General features: G+C 43.8%; 1 protein-coding gene across 2 annotated transcripts in view; it reads right to left on the bottom strand.

Moving 5' to 3' along the window:
- Positions 1-519: 519 nt before the first annotated feature.
- The window catches only part of LOC147690171 (cholesterol 24-hydroxylase-like), a 399,802-nt gene continuing 377,182 nt past the window's right edge, over positions 520-23,139 (bottom strand). For both annotated transcript variants that reach the window (XM_086937764.1, XM_086937763.1), the window contains exon 16: positions 520-827. In XM_086937764.1, the coding sequence (XP_086793890.1) occupies positions 672-827 (156 nt within the window). In that variant the 3' untranslated portion in view covers positions 520-671. The remainder of the gene's footprint in view (positions 828-23,139) is intronic.

Here is a 23,139-nt window from a genome sequence, read left to right as displayed (position 1 = left end):
GTGTTGTTCTTTGTGCACATGACTGCAGGTATGTGTTGTGCTCTGTCTGCATACATGCATGTGTGTGTGTGTGTTATCTAAGTCAATGTGTACGTGTATTGTATCTCTCTTTATCCCTGCACTATAGAAATAGCACACATTGCCTTTAGCAATGCTATTTAGTGTATATCACCTATTTGTCCATATTTTTTATGGCTGTCACTGAAACATGCTGTAACATCTGATGCCTTCTAGATGTCATACCTAAAGTTTATCCGATCATATATGGACATATTAAAGAACGTAGTAACACTTTGGGTACTTTCTAACCATCCCACAATCCCTTGAGATCCAGGGGACAATTAACCCCACCCAAGAATCCCAGGCTAGTAGGCTTTTTAATAACCCCACACCCCAGTCACAAGAGAAGAAGGGTTATCAAGAAATCTGGACTGCATAACCAAAACGCAGGAATGAATAGAGTATGTCTTTATGAACCCTGCTCTTTCAGGGAGTTCACGATGAACAGATGACACCAAATGACCTTTGTAACGTTTTACTGACGATCTTGTATTTGCAATCTGATGCTCTAGGACACAAAGCAACAGTGCATCCAATCAAGAACAGTTTGATTAGTAGCAAGATATGCATATTTAAAGTACAATAAAAAACACAACAGCGAGATCTTTGTTTTATGATGCCTTCGCATTTCCTCTTGGTGTTATTCTGCATATCACGCCATCCAATGGTCTAAGAGTTCCATTGTCAAAAGTCTTGAAGCTCTGTCCAGCCACAAGCTCAAACTCAAATCTTTGCAATAGTTTTGCCATCACCACTTTAGCCTCCATCTGCGGAAAACAAGGAAGCAGTTACTAGGAAAGGAAGGGACATAGGTCATTACGCCATGGATGTCCAAACAAGCTACAACAATCCCAGCGAGATTCATAAGAAGTTCTGCCATACTTTAATACGTACCAGACAAAGCCAAAGTTTTTTGACATTCTGGTGGCATATCGGCATTTCCCATATTTACAAGGTGGGGCTAAGCCACTTAACGTGGCTTAATGCCACTTTGTAAATATGCCCCTTTCCACTGCAGTCCTCTGCGGCAAAGGGGAGTGCAATGAGTGTTGCAGTGGGCATTCCACTACAACACCCATTGCTATTTGACTCTCGCCCCAGATTTAGAAGACTTTGGTAGCACCAAAAACTATCGCCAGGAAATAACTCACCTTTGAATGGTGATACGAGGAGAATTTATTAATTACTTCTCGTTTTTTTGCTTTTTCTATGTGTGCTGCAGAGTAAATCGGCAATATTGATTCTTTATGTGATGGTGTCCCTTCCTGCAGATAAACAATCATACCTGCACAGGCACCATTGCAATATGGGGGCAGGGTGCCTGCACTGGCTCTAGGCAGCTTTTTTTAGTGTCTGCACTAGGGCCAACACAGAGGTGCGCCGTAGTCTTTGAATACCGCGTATCCCTGCATTTTCAAAATGTCGGAGCACGGCATTGCCAAATTTGGCATAACACTGCATTTAGACATTATTTGTAAATATGCCCCTTAATGTGTTCAACCTAAAAAAGACCTTTCAGTAATACTACAGCGAGGGGCTGTGGGTCCATCCACATGTTGGTAGCCAGGAGTAATTTTTTTTTTGCAAAGTTTTTTAAGTAAAAGCATTAACTACATGAAATCTAAGGAATAAAAGGAATGGTTCATAACCGTCCAGGGGTTCGCCATCTCCGCCCCGCCAAATCTAATCCAAGCTGTACAATATCGCGAGCCCGGGAACCTCACAGTACAAACATAATGACTATGCTTAGAACAAATCAAATCAACGAACAACACATAACAGTCCTGTCTATTGGAGAGGGACAGTGGTGTGATATGTATTACAATGTTGCTGGTGGGGAATGCAAATTGGGTACACATATGGTTAAGGGACCTAACTGCGTACCATAAGTGAAGGATGGAGCCAAGCAAATGTAGGGCAATTCTCACCATGTAGGGTACCCATCTCTCACCATGGTAGCCAGGAGTACGTTTTGATTGGGCAGAAGTTGTGTGCCTCATAGAAAAAAGTGGTTCTTCTCCATGCAGCTGTGATTATTTTTTTATTTATCCAGCTGCCTGAGCCAGGAACAGTATGGCTGCCTGAGCATGAACTTTAGAGGGCATTTTAAATTTGTAAAAGTGTCTTTGATAAGTAGAAAAGTTATTGTGAACGTGTTTCTATGGCAGCAGCACAGATGGGAGGAGGGAAGTCATGAGGAATGTATTGCATTCCGAGCACTCCCTCCATCATAAACGTTAGAGTGTAGTTATGTAATTGAGTTCCGTACGATATGCCTAGGGCTATACCAATCTACATGGAATAACACCTCTCAACATACGTAGGCTCTTCCGGGTAATGCGTAACACCACAAGCATCTGGCTGATGTCTGGCTGTCTAGTATTAGACATTGAAAAAACATTTCATACTATTGAATGGCATTATATGTTTGAGGTGCTCCTGCGATTTGGGCCATACTTTCTAAGTTTAATTAAGCTGCTATATGGGGCGCCTGCCGTTTGTGTCTGCTTGGGATCTCCATTCTCAGGGGCAATACAGAGAGAGAGGGGTACTAGACAAGGTTGTCCCCTATCCCTGTTAATCTTTTCACTGGCTACAGAGCCTCTGCAAATGACACTATGACAATCTATAAATGGTTGGGGTATGCACCTAGGGGAGGAGTTGAATGCCATATCAATCTATACTGATGATATCCTACTCTAGATTAGAGAGTTGCGGGCCTACCCCAGCTCATTCTTGACACACAAGGCTGGGCATGAATTGGGGGAAGTCCTGTTTGTTCCCCTTTACCTCTGAGGCAGAAGACCCTCAGATGGTGGTGGATGGGGCAGTGGTGGCCTGGCAACCGGTCATGTTCCGATACTTGGGTGTACGAATATATCATACTGGTCTCCTGGAAGGCAATCTCTTAAGAGCAGTTACATATGTAAGATCCCAAATGGAATTTTGGAAAAAACATGTAAATTGTCTGTTGCAGGTCGAGTGGCGCTCATTAAAATGGTAATGCTGACCCGTCTGCTTTAGTCCCTCTCACCCCATCTCTTAAAGCTTGAACTCAATCTATGCTGAACTGGGCTAAGGCTGAAGCAATTTCAATACCCCATTACAGAGGCTTGGAACACAATTCTCACAGCATTTCAGTAGCAATAGCTCTGGATGAACCCCCTGACATTCCTGACACCACTTAGGCCTTTCTTATATGTGTGTTGTGATATGACATGGCATTACTGAGACCTGAGCGGTGCAACATATATTACGTACATTCAATCAATCAATCAATCAGGGGCTTATAATTAGCGCTACTCACCTGTAAGGGTCCCAAGGCGCTGGGGGAGGGGGAAGAGGGGGCAGCTCTGGTTCAGCGAAAGAGCCAGGTCTTGAGGTTATTCCTGAAGGTGTGCAGGTTTGGGAGCGTCTTATTTTTGCTGGGAGACTGTTCCAGGTCTTGGCTGCAATGTTTGAGAAGGCTCGTCCGCCAGCTCTGTTTCTACAGATGCGGGGGGTCTCTCCTATGGCGAGGTCGGCGGAGCGGAGGTTCCTTTTGGGTACGTGGAAGGAGACTCTCTCATTGAAGCATTTGGGACCGATGTTGTGAAGGGCTTTTTAGGCATGTGTGAGAAGTTTGAAGGTCACTCTCTTCTCGAAGGGGAGCCAGTGGAGGTCTCTTAGGTGTTGGGTCATGTATCTGTGTCATGGTGTCCCTAGGACAAGTCTTGCTGTGGCGTTCTGGATGGTTTGGAGCTTGTGCAGCAGGGTTCTGTTGATTCTGGCATAGAGGGCGTTGCCGTAGTAAAGTCTGCTGGGTAAAGAGTGCCTGGGTGACAGTCTTTCTGCATTTGGGGGTATCCTTTTGAAGGTCTTTCGGAGGATGTGGAGGCAGTTGAAGCTGGTGGAGGTGACGGAGTTGATCTGGCAGGTCATGGTGAGGGAGGAGTCCAGGATGATGCTGAGGTTCTTAGCATGGTATGTAGGGGTGGGAGGACTCCAGAGGTCAGGGGGCCACCAGGTATTGTCCCAGGCTGAGTCGGAGGTCCTAGGATGAGAACCTCGGTCTTCTCTGAGTTGAGCTTCAAGCAGCTGTCTTTCATCCAGAACGCAACGCCCTTCATTCCTTCCTGGAAGCCGAGTCTGGTGGCTTCAGGGTCCTTTGTGAGGGCGAGCATGAGCTGGGTGTCGTCGACGTACAAGACTATGCTGAGCTTATGCTGTCTGACGATGGCGGCGAGAGGGGCCATGTAGATGTTGAAGAGTGTGGGGCTGAGTAACGATCCTTGGGGTACTCCGCAGTTGATCTCTGTTGGCTCGGTGGGGAAGGGAGGGAGTCTGATCCTCTGGGAGAGGAAGGATTGGCTCCAGTTGAGGGTGGTTCCTCGTATCCCAGCATCGAGTGTGTCACTTCAGTGATATGGGTATCGCATCTTCTATAGTAGGTGTGGCATAAGTGTAGCGGAAATAGACCGTCCACCCGGGCCGATCCTGTTTTCCCCTTCCCCATTATCATAAGTTGTTGTTATACGTTCTATTATTACACACTTAGTTGTTTGGTTGCTAACCCTGACAATGTGGCATGGCTAAAGTGAGTCACTAGCTTATTTATTGTGAAAAGCATTTGTTAAAATCAATAAGCCTTTAACAGTTCGTTGTTATCATATAGTTTTACAAACTACAAAAGGTATTTTGTTACATGTAATCTCATAGATTACATACAGAGAAGGGTTTTGGCATTTGCTACTACCTCTGACATACCCTGTCAGTTTTCTCTGTGATGATTCTTGTTAGGCCTTGCTGAGAGGGGTGTATATTGTTCAGCAAGCTGTAATTTTCTTCATATTTGTAACTCTATAACTGTGCGCAGGATGGTTGCCAGTTTATGTGAACTTAAATAGGCCTGTGTTAGGTAAGGTGTAAAGCCACTCGTAAAGAGTATAGGCATTATCGGTTCATTGGGAATGTTATGCCAGATGTTATAGATTTTTGATCTGTTTATTATGAAATTACATTACAAAGTCTTGATCTACTTATTGTAAAAAGCATGTGTTACAAACAACAGGCTTTTTAAGAAAGGATTGTTATTACACTGTGTTAAAGACTGTATGCAGGTATTTTGTTACATGGAATCACACAGGTTACCTTAGTAGGCAAGGGATTTGGTGTTGGTTATCCACCCAAACAAACAATAGGAATAGATGATATGGACTACACTAATCCTCAACTGAAATTTTGTTATATACATTTGAACATTTATAACTGTATGCCTGAAGGTTACCTTATGGGAAGCTTATGCTGAGGACTGTAGTCTTGAGTTAACTATGGTGAATAATAAAGGGTAAATGCCTGATTACCTATTATTAAAACATATGATATAGCCAGTAGATGTTGGCATATTGATTATGAAAGGCATATATTAAAAGTCAAGATTGCTATTGCTCTGGATGAAAGCAACATATTTTCTGTTACTTGGAATCTCAAAGTTTACCTTAGTAGACATGTGTTTGTATGTTGGTAATCCTCTAATAAACCATGGGGGTAGAATATTTTCAATGTGAGAACCTTTTTAAGCCTTGTTAGGAGAGATAGCTCTTCCTTTGCCAAGTTTCATTTTGCATATATATCCAATTTTATGATTGTATGCTTCATGTTTGTACTATGGGAAAGCTTAAACTCAGCACACGCGGCTTCAGTTAGTTAGGGTCATAAACCCGTGATAACAGCTAAAGACTTGATTGGTTCACTAGAACAGAATATTTCTGATGTAGTAGGCCTCTTCTGTTTATTATGCAAGGGTATGATAAATGCAGTAGGACTGGCATATTGATTTTGAAAAGGATATGTTAAAGTCTGCAGGCAGGTCCTAGCAAGATTCAAAGCACAATGATAGATAACAGAATTATTTTAGCCTGCCCATCTGGGGTTAGAACAAAGATTAGCACATTTGATCAAGTCTTCCATTTCAGGATAATTTGTTGGAAGTATATTGTCATCAGGCAGAACCATCACTATGATGCTTTCATAGATTTGAAGGCAGCATTTGATGTGGTGCCAAGATAGAACCTTGGGTGTTACTTGACTAATAAGGCATTCCCACAAATCTCCTAAGAATACTAAGGATTTTACAGACTGAAACATATGCACAGGTTATGTGGAACTCTGGAGGGGACCTCACGTCAAGGATTAAAGTTAAACACAGCATTAGGCAAGGCTGTGCGCTAGACCCCACGCTGTTTAGTTTATATATAAGTGGGCAGTTGATTGCTAGCCCATTGCAGACATGATTCTCCCAAATCTGCAGGCATTAGTCTACCAATACTCATTGTTACTGATGATACACTTCTTATATCCAGAACACCACCAGGTCTCCAATCTTTGCTGGACAGTTTTTCATAGTTCTTCATAGAGGTAAATCCTTCTAAATCTAAATTCATTACACTAAACCCCCACAGGTCCTTTAGAGACAACATGAGGCTAGATGGGGTGCTCCTTGAAAGAGTCAAATTATTTGACTACCTGGGGATCAGACTGACTGACAATATGTCTTGGGAATGCGAACAATGGATCACTAAAAAAGAGGCCGAATTCCTCATGAAAAAAGACCCAAGGGTGCCATATTTCTACATATTACCCAAGATCCACAAAGGAACCAGACCGGTACCAGGGAGACCGATCGTCTCAGGGATCGATTCCGTCTTGGAACCACTCTCACAATTTGGTGACAATTTTCTGCAACCTCTTGTGAAACGCATCCCTTCATACATCCAAGACACAACAGATGTCTTTCGCTTACTGAGCTCTATCCAGGACATAGGACAGATTGACCTCTTGATTACTCTCGATGTGGAGGCCCTCTATACCAACATTCCTCAGAGGGCCTCACTATAAGTAATAGAGGAAAGGCTAGGACTGGAAGTTTGGAACTCAAACACTCCACCAGCGTTTATCATGGAATGTGCCACCTTAGCACTCACGGAAAATTACTTCGAGTTCAAGGGGCACTACTATCATCAGACCCAAGGGACTTCGATGGGCAGTACTTTTGCTCCTTCAGTGGCATGTCTGTACATGGCAGAATTCGAAGACAGACATATACACCATCAGTCCAACCCCTTCCGAGAGAACATTCAAATGTGGAGGCGATTCATAGACGACATTCTGATCCTATGGACAGGCCCACCGACCTCACACGAGGTGTGAATGGGTAAATACACTCAACCCTTATTTACACTTTACTATGTCTTCTTCAGCTACGGAGATTGCCTTCCTTGACCTATCAATTAAACTGCAAGAGGGGTCACTCAGCACTACCATGTATAGGAAACTGACAGACCGCAACAGCCTACTCCATTACACGAGCCATCACCCAAGGGCCCTACGTTCAAACCTACCATTCGGACAATTTCTCCGCATCCGGCGAAATTGTAGTAACCTGGCCGACTACAAGAAAGAATCAACAATCCTATCCAGGAATCTACTAGATAGGGGTTACCAGAAGAGTGAGGTCTCAAAAGCAAAAAAACGGGCCAGGAATAACCACCGAGAAGCTCTACTACAACGACGAGAAAAAACACCGGTTGAGAACCAGCCGATCACCTGTGTTACCACCTTCACCCCCTTGTCCAACAAAATCAAAAGTACAATCAAACGCCACTGGGGCATTCTCAATACAGGCAACATGAGTCTAGAGCAACCTAGGTTTGCGTTTAAAAGATCGCAGAACGTAAAAGATATCCTGATTAGTACCAGACCAAAAACAACAAAGAAAGGTACTCAACAAACTTTATGGCATCTGCCGCCCGTCATGGGCCATTATCCATGTGGCTCCTGTGGGGTTTGCAGATACACAATGATCCAAAAAACCATTCAACTCTCTGAGACGTTCAACTGGGAACTCAGGGGCCACACTAACTGCAATACCTCCCATTGTATTTACATGCTGACATGCCCATGCGGTTTACAATATATTGGGATGACAACTCGCCCAATCAAAACCCAATTATCGAACATGGGAGCAATTTCCACTGTAAAAAAACTCACACCAAAATGTGTAAACACTATGTGGAATCCAATCACAATGCAGACACATTGAAGTGGGTAGTGCTAGAATCCAGTCCTAACTGTCCCAAAAATGCCTTGTTCAGGAAAGAACAAAGGTGGGTCCACCGCCTCTCTTCTGATAGCCGAGGCCTCAATGAGGACATCCCTTGGCACTCTCTTTAGACCAACCACCGACTACTCTATGAATGGAACTCTAGATCATTAAACTTGCTCTCTGTTTTTGCCAACTCTTTTCTTAAATTCCAATAGCTCCACAACCTTACAATTCATTTACTGTCTACTGGCCTACTAACTATTATTTGGTTCCGATTCCTATCACAGGTCAGAATCGTATACCAAACATCTAGTTTGACAATACTCAAGGCCTCTTTTAGCTATTACAAAATGGCCGACACACTTACCAAGCATATCACGTGACCTTTTGCAAGGGGCGGATACGGGCGCAATTCCATGACGCTCCTACCTATAAATAGTGAACGCCACCGAGCTCCTTTACCTATTCGAGCTCGGCGGTGATGGGTAGGTGAATCCGCGTGGACACGGGAAGTTTGAGGTAAGGTACATCCTTCCAACACAATACTAGATGTCCCAGACATCTATGTCAAGCATGAAGCAACCTTGACCCTCTTTGAGGGCTTTGAATACTTTTGTAGCTTCCTGATGGGATAATATATACATCTTGCCCTTTAGCCATATCCAAAGGTCCAACCCCGATGTACCGACCCGCCGAACACTCATGTGCCATATAATCCCTGACCCTTAGGTGAGTCAGGAGTTAGTCTAGAATGTCAATTATATCACTTCTGTTTGGCCTCCCACATTGATATGCATGGTGTCTCCTTCGAGACTGCTGCTGTTTTTTAAATCACTGTTTTTAATTTTAACAGTAACCACCTCTTTCACTTACACAGTGTGTGTGTGATGTTTACACTGCACGCTGCAACGACACAGGCATGTTCTAGTGATGCTAGTTGTATTTCACCACCACTAGCATGTTACACTGTGTTCATGCCCTGGCTCTGACCATGTATGCTTTCTGGAGAAATGTAAATGCTATTAATTTTGTATCCCATTTTCTCCCCCATTTAGGCATAGGATTGAACCACAGAGGTAAACTACACTATACACATGACACCGGCATGTTGTTTATTATATGTAATTTTCACCATTAATAGGTCCTGATGAATCGCGGGCAAACAGCCACACGCGAGAAACATGTCGACCAATCCTTCTTCTAGTCTCATCTAGGGTCACTATACCTAACTTGCTGACACCTAGCGAGCTAGATTCACGTTTTTAATTGCAGTAGGGGGACACCCGGAATAAAGTGGTTTCCTGCACCCCCTGCTACATTTTAAATCACTCCTCCAGGCAACTTGCTACCCCACCCACACACCCGCACTTCACCATAAGGCAGTTGGATACAAAAGATCTCCGCCAAAGAGCCCCTCTTTGAGGTGAGCCCGTCGGGGATTGCACCGCCTCCCCGACGAGGAGCAACGCCTATGATGAAGCATGACACCCTTTTGGGTGTGTGAGGCAAATACATCCAACAAAATGGATGCCCAAAGGTGTTACATCTACACCTCCGGTCACGCCAGTTACACCTAATTCTTCTGTTTCCATAGGAACAGTTCAGTAACCCCCTTTTTGCTTAATATGTCTTGGGTACCACAGGTGGAAAAGAGCATGACGATTCTTCACCAAAGGGCATCTGCCGTCGACAGAAAGTACAAGGCCACCTCAAGTGTTACCATAACCCCTGCCCTTGACTTTTATAGAGCTTCCCCTATAGCTCGGGCTACATACGGGGCAGAGCTATGGCGCCATGCAGATGTGTCTCTGCTTACACAAACTGAAAACAAGTTTATAAGATCTTTGTTTCATCTTCCCCAACGCAACCCCTTACACCTCTTCGCATTAACCTCTCACTAAATAAAATAGACCATGTTGTACTCCTGAAACATTTGATATATTGTAGTCTACACCGGCATTGGCTCTGTATAGAGAAGCGCTATCGTAATAAACTCGGGTATCAATTAGCTGAATAAAATCAAACACTTAACTGAGGTCACTGACATGAAGAAAGTTTGGAGCTCTCCAACTACACTATAAAAAGGTATTTTATCCAAGCTGAAACACGCTTTTTGGGATTTCACGCTGCCGCTAATTTGGAAGCAGCAGAAAGTGAGGAGTATCTCTGAAAAAGTTTTAACTCAGAATGTTTTTTTGTTTTGAACCATATCTGGACAGAATTTGCTCTCTGCAAACCAAAAGTTTATATATGAAGTTCAGATTTGGTATTTTGCCCTTGGAAACCTTTCTGAGTACTTGGAAAAAAAATGGAACCATATCGCCACATTGCCTATTCTGACAGACTATCCTTGAGACAGACAATCACTTTCTATTTTTCTGCCCAATCTCTGTCCAGCTTCCTAGGAGGTGGAGAATTCCTGTTTGCAAGCTTATTTGCATATACCAATATTGGGAAGTGAGCCAAATCTTTAGAGTGGATACCAAAGATTACATTGTGTTTGGTGGCTCCAGGTTTCTATCTTGGATGTGGAGAATCAGAACAAGTAAATTGGTTGGGGTTGAACGTTAAGCCATAAATGCTGATGGGATTTATGATGAGACCTTGTAAATACTGATGCGTAGTATCCCACTTGACATTGTACTGCTTCCTCTAGTACCCAGCGTGAAGCCTTGCAATAGTGTATGGACTTTTGTCTAACTGTAACATTGTTTTATTTGTATTGTATGTATTTTTTAAATTGGTTAACTATTTTAACTATTTATGCATGTATTGCTTTTAAGGTTTGTACACACACTCACACAAACACACACTTTTGTTTCCTCTTAATTGTAATGTCTGTTAAGAGGATACTACACCTCTCCAGTCAGCATTAAAGGTTTGCTTGCTTGCCACCCATTTCATTTGCATTAGAGGGCCTCGCCTCCCAAGTGGCCACTTTCTCTAAACCAGGAAACCATTATGGAATGCTGTTGTCCATAGTGTATCATTTTTGTACGATTCCAAGATGCCCAACACATTGGTTTTAACTGTGGCAGCCATGCTGGAACTTTAAAACAATGATGGACTATTTACAAAATATCTCCATGAAGCACACTGGCTGCCATGTTTAGTTTTCATATTGGAAGCATAAGCCTGCTGCATTTAAAAGGCCACATGTTTGATTATTTTCTACTTATATTCTTTAACTAGCAGCCCATTCCGACCTTGTCCGGGAGCAATCAGGCTTCCCCGACCCCCGCCTGCCCCGACATTGGCCATCAGCCCGGGCCCCCGTCCCCCGGCTGCCCTGACCCCGACCCCCACCTGCCCTGACCTTGTCCTCCGGAGGCTTACCTCACACAATTATGCCAGAGGCCCAGTGTTGCAGTGGTGGCCAGCAGCAGCTCCTGAGGCACTGGGGCGCTTTCTGGGTAAGTGGGGCTCTGGTGCTCTGTTTACAGGGAGGCGAGGATGTGCAGAGGTTGCAGGGATAAGAGTAGGAGTTCACAGAGTATGGAGCGGCCAGCGGGAGTCGGGAGCTTGAACACAATTATGCCAGAGGGTCCCCCGCCTGTCCCGACCCCCGCCTGCCCTGACATTATCCCCCAGAGCCTTTTTGTTGTAACTCCCCGTCCCCCGCGTGCCCAAACCCCCGCCTGCCCCGACATTGTCTCCCGGAGCCTTACCTCAGCCGCCAGTCCTCAGTTCAGTGCTCCTCGCCGCTACGCTGCTGCTCACCGCCTGTGTGCCGCTCGTCAGTGCTCCTCTCCTGCGCCATGTCCGCCGCTCTGCCGCCGCTCCTCAGTTTAGTGCTCTTAGCCGCTCCGCCGGTCTGCTGCTGCTCACTGCCTGTTTGCCGCTCGTCAGTGCTCCTCCCCGTGCCATGTCTGCCGCTCAGCCGCTGCTCCTCAGTTCAGTGCTCCTCGCCGCTACGCCGGTCTGCTGCTGCTCACCGCCTGTGTGCCGCTCGTCAGTGCTCCTCCCCCGCGCCATGTCTGCCGCTCCTCCTCGCGTTCCTCGTGCTCCTGGACGACGTCAGCAACAGGTCGAGGCCGGCGCTACTTCGAGGGGACTACTTTTCTTTAAATGTAAATTTTTTAAATATAACGTATTTTTTAAATTTATATAGCCTATGTCCATCTGCACACCCTGAGGATTCCAGCGATGTATCGGGTGTGTGGATTGGCGATGTGGTTCCCGAGTTTACCCGCCTCAAAGCCTCAAAGTTCTTCCTTTATAATAGTAGTATAGATTTATCTTGTATATGTTGATAAGTTTGTTTGTGTTTCTTTGAAGTTATGTCCGACTTTGAATGCAGAAATAACTCTGTGATGGTTGAATGGATCCAGAACTACAAAGATGAGTGATAGACTGCATGCATAATTTGATTTGGTTTGTAAAATTATAGAGCGCAACAATTGCCCATGGGCGTCTTGGCGCTAAGATAAATCCTTTCCAGATCTATTGGCAGTGTCTGATGTTTATTCGGAAAAAAGCCATGTTTTTACTTCTTTTCTAAAGGTTTCTAGAGATGGACAGGTTTTTATGTTCAAAGGTAGTTGGTTCCAAGTACGTGCTGCATGTATCAGGAAACTTCTCCCTCCCCAGTTAGCTCTTTTAAATCTGGGAACAGCAATTAGTTTCATCTGTCCCGATCTTAAAGGTCTCATAGGTTCATACTGCTTCAAGTGGTCCCTTAGAAATTGTGAACCTTTTCCCTGAAGTGCCTTGTAGGTTAGACAGAGTGATTTAAATTTCACCCTCTTTTCAATTGGCAGCCAATGTAGATTTTTCAGTCTATGTCTGATTGGCTCAAACCTGGGTACGCCTAGAACCAGTCTAGCTGCTGTATTTTGTAGGCGTTGTAGTTTGTCTATGATCTTTTTCCTGGCTTTGGCATATAGACCATTTCCATAGTCCAGTCTTGCTAGTGCTAATGCTGTAACTACCGTTTTACGAGAATCTTGTGGTAGATATGGAAATAGTTTTTTTATCATTTTTAAGATGTACCAGAGTGATGATGACAGTTTGTTGGCTTGAGCTTCAAATGATAAATTCATATCAATGGTGAAACCCAGATTCTTCACTTTTTCTGATAACCCAGGGCATCTGCCCATGTCCTTGGGCCACCAGGCGGGGGACCAGATGTTTGTGTCACCCCCTATTATCATCACTTCACTCTTGTCTCCATTGAGCTTCAGGCAATTCCTTTCCATCCATCGGCTGACCTGTATCATACAATGTTGGAATTTTTCTGCTGTTTCGTCTATATCTTTGTTGATGGTCACTACAATCTGAGTGTCATCAGCATATGATATTGGGGTAAAACCACAGTTTCTTATTATTTCTGCAAGTGGGGCAACATAAAGGTTAAAAAGGGTGGGACTTAATGATGATCCCTGCGGAGCTCCGCATGGTAGAGAAAAGGCTTTAGATTTTGATCCTCCTACTTCTACTGTAAAAGTTCTGTTGGCAAGATAGGATTCAATGAGAGTACACGTTGAGTCATGTATTTCTGCTGTTTTTAATCGTTGTAAAAGAATTGGCAATAATGGCATATTGAGTGCCAAAATCATCAATGGCTCAAAGGGCACTTTCCTTCAGGCACCAGACCTATTTGCAGTGTCAATGTTTGTTATGTAACTGTGGGTGCTTTATCTGCTGACCTTTAGGGATGCACTCCATTGTAAAACTTCTGCTTGCAGCTATTGCCCTCTAACACACTGCCACAGCTGTACGCTGCTCCTTGTGACCTTGTGCCTACAACACAACTGTGTCAAATTAAGGGCATTTGGGGCTCTGGAAAACACATTTTGGGAACCCCTGTTCACAGCAACGTACATTTTTTTAACCTACTTTTGCTAGTTTGCATTTCCATTATATGAAAAAAACTTACCGAAACGTGGTTAAACAAAAAAACAGGTCAAATAGGTTTTCCTAGTGGCTCCAAACATCCTCTACATGAGGATGGCAAAGAGAGAGAAAGTCAGAGAGGTGATATAGGGACATATTTCCCTTTCCAATGGGGCTCCCTGGAAGGTAGGGGCCCTGGGCAATTACCCACTTTGCAGATGCCTTAAAACGTCTTTGAAACAGAAGATTTAGAATACGAGATCTGCCACTGGAAAAGAATACCAAGATGCAAGCATGACTTTTTAACAGAGCTATCTAATTACTGTGCTTACGTTATCACTGTTTGTGCAAACAGAAGATTCAATGCACAGGATTTTTTTCTGACTGTTCCCTGCATCTTGCTTGATTAAAAATTAATTGATGATATTATGTGATTATAAAAAAAACATTTTGTACTTACCTTGAATAAAATATATTAGTAAATTAAAATGTTGGGAGGTCTATTGAAAACAATGGAGTAGCTCCAGGCTTATAATGGCTGGTATAAGCCTGGAGCTCCAACATTCCAATGTTTCTTTGTTCACTGCTCTGGCTCTGAACAAAGGCTTCAGGGAGCCTGAGGGGATTCCAATCCCCTCGCGCTCCCTTAAGGCTTTGTTTTATTTGTTAGAACATTCTACCCTCTAGTGGCAGAATGTTCTAATAGCCTTATAGACCTTCGTAACTGGCCTATACAGGCTATTAAAGTCCCTCTCCCTTGTTAAAGGCCCTCGCCGAAAGCTGGAGAGGGCTCTTAATAGCCGGCATAGCCTGCTACGGCGGACTATAAGGCTATAATACAATGAACAATTACTTTATTATGTGTTACCTGTTTAATTATAGTTCGTGGGACAAGAGGCAAAACTAGTCTAGTGACAAATTATGGCCAACTTCTAACAAATCTGACAGGTTGTGGAGAATTGGCCCGACAAAAGGTAACAAACTGCAATTTCAGGAAGTTGGGAGGTTCTCTCCTTTGTACAACTTTGACATGGAACTATAAAGGTGTGCTCAGTAATGATATCTGTACTGATGCTAAAAATAACTTCAAAAGTCAGCTGTCAGCCTAGTCTGCAAATGCACGGATTTAAAGCTGTGACTCATAAAATGAAGCAGGGGTCTCCCAGTATCAGAGCTGAGTGGGCGATGGCAATAAACTAATATCCAAATTCAGAGGTTGTAGAATCAGGAGACCCAGGAAAACCCATGAGAAGACAACTTTGAAAAGTATCAGCAGTATGCCCATAATTTCTACAAATGGATTATGTAACTTTTCCTTTAAGCATCTCTTCATGGAATTTAGGGCCATATGTATGAAGCTAATTAGCATTCGCAAAGGCCGAAATTCTGCGATTTTCGGCCTTTGCGAATGCTAATTACCTAAATGGTATGTATCAAACATTTTTGCATCAAAATAAGGAATCACAAAATTTGCTATTCCTTATTTTGCAATTGCACTTAAGGAATCGCAAATTTTGCGATTTCTTAAATGCAATGTATCAAAGAAAAAATATGGAAAAAATGCCATTAAGGAATCGCAAATTACCACCAACTTCTAGTTGGTGGTAAGTTGCGAATTCTTTTAATAATTCTTTTTTCCAAAAAACCAAAGGTGCCATATGACACCCATACATGCCCTTAGGGCATGTATGTGCGCCATATGCCCCCAAATGTCTTTTTCAGGGGTGCAGCAGGGTGTTCTTGAGACACCCCTGCACCCTTGAAAAATTCCTAATTTGCGATTAGCAAATTGCTAATCGCAAATTGCCCCTTCATTCCTATGGGCCTCCTGGCCCATAGAAATGAATGGGTAATTTGAGATTAGAAATTTGCTAATCGCAAATTAGGAATGGTAAGGAATCGCTATAAAAAACGATTTTGTTCATACGTACCATTTTGCATTTCCTAAATAGCGATTCCTTAAAATTCGCTATTTAGGAAATGCAAATTGGTTTGATGATACATATGGCCCTTAGTGCTATAGATTTACATGCTCTGCATACTCATGCCATGTAGATTTGGGTCCAGAGTTGTGCAGGTTGTATTCGAAGAAGTCTTTCAAGTCACACGACCAAGTGACTCACCCTCTTTGTGATATTGTGCATAGGCATTGACTCCTTTGTTAGACTGTTTGCCCGCAGGCGGGTGAGAAGGAGTGTAAGGAATGTGTAAGTAAAGCAATGTCCATGCTAAATGTAAGCGCATGACATAAGAATTCAATGTGACTGCAATGGTCACAGGATTCCAGGGAGGGTGCATGTGAATCTAAAGCACTACATGCCACAAACAAATGCTTACAGGGTAAGTAACATAATCCTTTCAATGGCATATGTGGCTGTAGATACACATACTCTGCATAGACTGTAAATCAGTCTCTCCTTAGAAACTGTGGCTAGCCTGTGGGACTTGCAGTTGTTTAAAAAAGGGTACATAGCACTGTCTGATAAATAGGCTACAAAGAGCCCAGAATGCTGACGGCCGCATTTTGTTCGCACTACCAAAAACCTGCCACAGCTCTCCCATTCTTCGACGCCTGCACTGATTGCCGATCAAACAACGCATCCAGTTTAAAACTCTATGCCTAACCCACAAAATTCTGTATGGTGTTTGCCCCCAAACTCTGCAGGGACTCTGTTCCCTCTATGCCTCTATGCGTGCCCGCTGTTCGGCGGATCTATTTCTTGCCCGCACAATCAAGATCCGGAGGAGTAGAGCTGGTGGCCGCTCCTTCAGGTATCTGGCCCGAAGCTCTGGAATTCGATCCCTCTAGGGGTTCGGACCACTCCTAACCACATGCTATTTCGTAAACAGATTAAAACCTGGCTGTTTTCCTCCATTTAACTTACCTTTACCTGCTGCGCTGTTCTGCCCTCTGGTATTTCCACAAGCGCTGGGGTAGCCATGCGCTATATAAACAGATTTAACATAACATAACCTACATTGGCTGGCTGGTGTGTGAAAACATCCACACAATAATGTTTGGTAAATATGTGTTTTGTATACCGTGTAGCTGCCTTACAAATGTCAGCCATGGGAATATCTCCTAGAAAGGCAATAATGGCTCAGTTTTTGCAGAAGGAGTGTGCTCTGGAAGTAACATGTAAAGGTTTTTTGGCCTTAATGTAGCATGTTTGAATACATTTGACTACCCATCTGGCTATGTCTAATTTGGATTGAGGGTTGCCTTTATGAGGTTGAGAAAAGCTACAAAGAGTTGCTTTGTTTTACTGAAAGTTTTAGTTATATCTATGTGAAACATTAATGCTCTTTCACATCTAAGGTATGAAGAGCTCTTTCTGCAATGGAATCAGGGTGATGGAAAAAAACAGGAAGTTCAATGGATTGATTGACGTGAAATTGTGAGACTACCTTAGGTAGGAATTTAGGATTGGTATGAAGAACCTGTATGTATTTGGAATAATGGATCTTCTATGGTTAAAGCCTGGAGTTCACTAACACAACTAAGAATGACACTTTCCATGAAAGATATTGAAGGGGACGTGAGCTGAGAGGCTCAAAAGGGGAAAACATGAGCCGGGTCAGAACAATGTTAAGTTTCTAAGAGGGTGCTAGAGGAGCCCAAGGAGGAAGAACTCTTTTGAAACCTTCCATGAATGCCTTAATGACTGGGATTTTAAATAGTGAGATATGCTGTCTATTTTGGAGGTAAAAACAAAATGCAATCCCCAGCACAAGTTTCTCTATTCATAGAAATGACAGCAGTAGCACGCGTACGTCAAATTCATCACAAATAAAACATAGTAGCCAGGCTGGCTAAGAACCTGTACGAACAATAAAAGAAAGAGGAAAAAACCTCACTACTATGCTTTATTTGTGATGAATTTGACTTACGCGTGCTACTGCTGTCATTTCTATGAAGAGAGAAATGAGTGCTGGGGATTGCCTTTTGCTTTTGTTTGCAGCTCAGGCTACAAAATCTGGGTAGGCCAGTGGTTCTCCCCCACCCTACAGCACCGTTTAATTGATGCAGTTTTATATACAGATATTCTGTGACATATCCCTTGCAGCACCAGTTACCCTATCATTATACCACTGATAACTGTTGTACTATTTTCGAGGTAGGCAGACAGGTCAGCGGAAATGTAGGCTAATTTAGCCTTTTCCAAATGAAGTAGGTGGCAGATAATGCCCTGCACTTTGGCTTTCTTAGGATAAAGTTGATTGCTTGGCAGTAACAAACAAAACATTTCCATTTTCGAGCACAACAGTCTCCATTTAGGGGTCTGTGTACTTGTTTGAGAATGTTCTTTCAATTGTGTGGTAAGTTAAGATATTCAAACTCTATGACCCTAGAAACCAAACTGCTAGGTTGAAGGTTTTGGGGTCTGGGTGCCTGATTTGTCCTTGATTCTGTGAGAAGATCTAGTCAGTATGGGAGGTTCTCCTGTAGAACTACTGAGAGATCTAGTACTGTTGTGAATCTGTGCTGACTCGCCCAAGTAGGAGCTACAAGGGTCATCGTGAGAGATGTTTGCCTTAGTCTCTGAACCAGTAACAGAATGAGAGGGAGAGATGGAAAAGCTTAAGCAAATATCCCGACCATCTCATCCAAAGTGCATTGCCTTTGGATAGTGGGTGGGGGCACCTCGTGGCGAAGTTTGGGCATATTTTTTGTCTTCGGCTGTGGCAGAAAGGCCTATTTCAGGAAACCTCCACTTTTGAAAGTAGGGAAGAAGAACTTATGGGTGGAGTCCCCACTCATGGGTCTGTTGCTGCATCCTGCTGAGCATGTCTGTGAAATTGTTGTCAACTCCCGGCAGATGTTCCGCCAAGAAATAAATGAGGTGGCGAATAGCTCTGTTCCATATGGTCTGAGCCAGTTGTGACAGATGAGAAGACCATGTACCCCCTGTTTTTGTAAATAATGCATGCCTATCATGTTGTCCTTGCAGACTAGGATAACCTTGTGAGACAGGTGAGGAAGGAAAGCCTTTAGTTTTAGTAAGATCGCCTAAAGATTCAAGTAGTTTATGGGTAGGGATTGATGTTTGACATTCCACAGACCTTGTACTGTGATGTGCTGTAGATGTGCACCCCAACCCATCTCTGATGTGCCTGTTGTGAGAAATGAGGTAAGGAACAGGGTCCAGAAATGGGCACCCCTTTAACAGGTTGCTGGTGTTTCACCATTGCAGAGAATGGTGAGTGCGGCAGTCTATCAGCTCTAGAGTGGACCCTGTGATTGAGATCATTGGTGCAATAGACATTGGTGTAGAGGACGCATGTGTAACCTCGCGTAGGGAACTATGGCAATGCAAGTGGCCATCATTCATAGCAGACCGTACTGTGAGAGTTTTGTTTGGTTGAAACTGTGGTAGATTTATCTGAAAGTTCGGAACTCTAGGTGGATTGGGATAAGCTAATCCAAACAGTGTGTTGAGGATTGCCCCTATGTAGGGTGAGTTTGGAGAGATTGAAGATGAGACTTGGGAGCAATTATAGTAAACACTAGACTATGAAGCAGATCCTCTTTCAATTGAATGAATTGTGGCCACTGTTGGTGGGTACTTGCTTTTATAAGCCAATTGTCCAGGTATGGGATCAATTAACGTTTTCTCTTCGCAGATGTGCTACAACCACTGCCAAACATTTTGGGAAAACTTGAAGTGCCATGGTCATCCCAAAAATAAGAATTGTGAATTGGTAATGTTTGCCTGCTATGAAAAATCTTAGGTATTTGTGGTGGACAGGGTGTATTTGTAATTAGGTGTCCTTTAGGTCCAGAGTTGCCATAAATGATTTTTGTCATTTTAACATTCACCCTGTAGAAGAAGTGGAATAGCATCCCGTAGAGTCAACATGTGGAAATGTTCCGTTAGGATGTTGTGGTTGATAGGTCTAAGATCCAAGATTTGTCTCAGCAACAAATGAGAAAGTATAGAGTATATACCCCTGATTCTTGTTCTTGAAGTGGGACAGGTTCTATTGCCCCTTTAAGAAATACAGCTTTGACTTCTTGTTTAAGAGGTGTTAGATGATCCTGTGATAACTTTTGAAGGCGTGGTGGGATCTTGGGTGGTGTGGTAATGAGCTCCAGACATTAGCTATGTTGGAAAATGACAAATACTCATTGGCCTGTGGTGATGGACTCCCAGAATGGGTGACAAAAATGTAGTCTGTCCCCGACAGGTATAGTGTGGTTGGGGAGAAAGACTGTGTAGTCACTGTTTTGCAGTGGGTGTTGCTCTGCATGCGGAGGCACCCCTGCCTCTTCATTTGTTGCTTCTGTGGTAGTGGATTTATATGGACCCACTAGAAGTTGTTGTTTGTAATGCTCTTGTGGCCTTAGATGTATCAGTGTATTTATTTCATTTTGCCAAGGGTAGTGTCTACCTGTGGCCCAAAAAGGTGTTACTTGCCAAAAAGCATATTTAGTACTCCCTTCTGGACCTCTGGTTTGAACACAGAATGGAATTGTTGTTAATTGCCTGACCCTCTGAGACAATATGTCTTCCCCTTTTGCTGTGTTCCTCCGGGAGGTACTGTAAGAGTTCCTCCATCTCATCCCAATGGGCTCTTTCATAGCGGACCAGAAGGTCTTGTGAATTGGTAACGCGCCAATGATTAGCCAATGATTAGGAGCAAGCAGTAGTTGAAACAATGGAGTCTGGTGGAACTTGACTCTAGATAAAGAGTGGGACTGAAGGAGCCGCCTTATATTTTTTGTCCACCTGTGGAGCAACAACTTAGGCACAGACTGGCTCTTTAAAAATGTCCTCAGCATGTCTTATCATGCCAGAAAGCTTGGGAAATACTGGGTGTCCCCGTATGTGAAAGAAATGGTTTCAAATAAAAAGTCCTGTTCTAGGAACTCTTAGTGCAGATCAATGGTGTTTAAAGCTGCTGCCCTAGCAATAACTTTATAGAAGGAAGTGGCATCTCTCGAGGTGAGGGACTAATGGGCTATCGATCTGGATCTATGGGAGTAATGGGATCAGTGTTGAATGTATGTCATGAGTCAGGACCCCCTAACAGCTCTTGTAACCCCCATTGTCTATAACTGGCGACCCAGGAGGTGAAGCATCAAGTGGGTCAAGTGGTGGAGGTGGTGGTGATGGAGGAGGAGGCTGATGTGTAAGACTGGTGGCTTTATATTTCCTCTTCCTTTTCTGAGGAACAGAAATGTATAGAACCTCTTGGAAGGATAGCTTTCTCTTTGGTGGCGCAGAAGCCAGCTTCCGCTCTGCATCTTCTTAGAACTGAATTTTCCTTTGGCAAATGTCAATTTTTTCGAGAATGGCCTCTATTGGAGATATGGTGGCGAATGAAGATTTAGAGGCTTTTCAGTGCTGAGTCTTTAGGTGTAGAACCAGGTTTTTTGCTCAGCACCAAGGAATTTGTGGTCAGCTGCCGGCTCAAACCCAAAGGTCCCTCTCAGTCCAAAAAGATTGATGCCAAACTCTTGGCTTTTGTATCAATTTTCGGTGCCAGGCCCAAAGATTGGGCACCCAAAACAGTCTTTAGCATCTGACCATGTTGAGTTAATTCCATTTACACCACGCCCGGATACTGCACGAATGTCCCACCGGGAACCTTGAGATGTGGTACATGGCCAGCTTAGTTGAAGAGGAATGTTTTCAGTTTTTTTTTAAAAGGGCAGGGTCCTGAATGCTACGTTGGGCAAATGGTATCGCGTTCCAGGCCAGAGCGGCATTCACACTAAGTGAGCTGCCCCTCATCCTCTGTAATCGAAACCAGGGAACCGTGGACAAGAGATGGTATGTGGAACAGAGTAGTCTTGGTGAAGTATAAAATGAAAAGCGGTTTTGGAGATAGATTGGACCTAAAGCGTGAAGAGCGCGGTAAGCTATTACAAGGGAGTTGAATTTCAGCTACAGGCAGCCAGTGCAGCACTCTCAAATGTTGTCTCTCGCTGTTTCTGGCAGGAATGTCGAGAAGCCTGGCAGCCACGTTCTGGACCACCTGTAACCTGTTCAACAGATACCCTGGAATGCCAACATAGAGTACGTTGGCATAATCTAGCCGAGATAGAATAAGGGCCTGGGTGACCGTTTCCCTTGCCACCCTAGGAAGAAGGGTACGACATTTCCTGAGACTTTTTAAAAGCCCAAAGCACGTCCCGGACAGCTTCTTAATCTGAGTCGAGACGGTGAGGTTCTCCTCGAACCAAATCTCCAGGTTTTTAATGGGTTGGCCTGTAGAATGTGGTAAAGCTGAGCCGGATGGTTAGAGTGTTTCTCTAAAGTGGGAGGGAAACTTCCCGAAGAGAAGGATTTCGGATTTCTCTTCATTGCACTGAAGTTGCACGAAGGACAACCAATGGAAGACGGTATTCAGGCATTTTTGGGCAGCGTCAATGGATGCAAATTTTTTCTTCAAATGAACAGAAGCTGCGTGTCATCAGCGTAAGCGAAGATTTTTGCACCCAGGGCCTCTGCCAATTGAACTAGGGGAGTGACATAGATATTAAAAAGGAGAGGGCTCAGGGAAGATCCCTGTGGGACCCCTGTAGCCACTCTCTGGGGTGAGTAGGAAGCTGGAGGAAGTCAGACCTGTTGCGTTTGGTCTTCCAAAAAATATTTAAGCCAGCCCCAAGGTGCGCCAGAAAGGCCTATCTCAGCCAATCGGGTTAACAGCAGTGAGTGGGGAACCGTGTCGAATGCCGCTAAGAGGTCAAGCATGGCCAGGAGGCAGTGGTGGTCCAGCGACCTCTATAGGCGGATATTATGCACAATAAAGCATAAAACGCTTTTGGTTAAGGTGACTGGTCTTGAAGATCGGCTTCGACTTACACATGTTGTACATACATTAGGCCATCAACATGCAGGAGCACACGCTGTTGGGAATTCAATGGCTGATGAAGCAGAGAAATCTGCAGTAGCCACAACTAAAATAGTCACAGTTATATGTTCTATGACTAAAATTGGTGATGACATTTTAGCTGCCATTGCTGCATCCCAGGATGGTTCTGCTTTACCTCAAGGATTTCCTTTAAAATATACTTAGCAGTTAAATGCTGATAAAGTTCCCTTTGTAACAATTCCTGGGGTTGGTGATCATCTGATACCCAACCTCAACTGCAGACATTCTTTAATAGTATCCGGTCATAACGTTATAGCTTCTGTGAATGCAGGGGTGGC

Source organism: Lissotriton vulgaris, chromosome 9, assembly GCF_964263255.1.
Source record: "Lissotriton vulgaris chromosome 9, aLisVul1.2, whole genome shotgun sequence".
Lineage (NCBI taxonomy): Eukaryota > Metazoa > Chordata > Amphibia > Caudata > Salamandridae > Lissotriton > Lissotriton vulgaris.
This window is presented reverse-complemented; position numbering and strand designations above follow the sequence as displayed.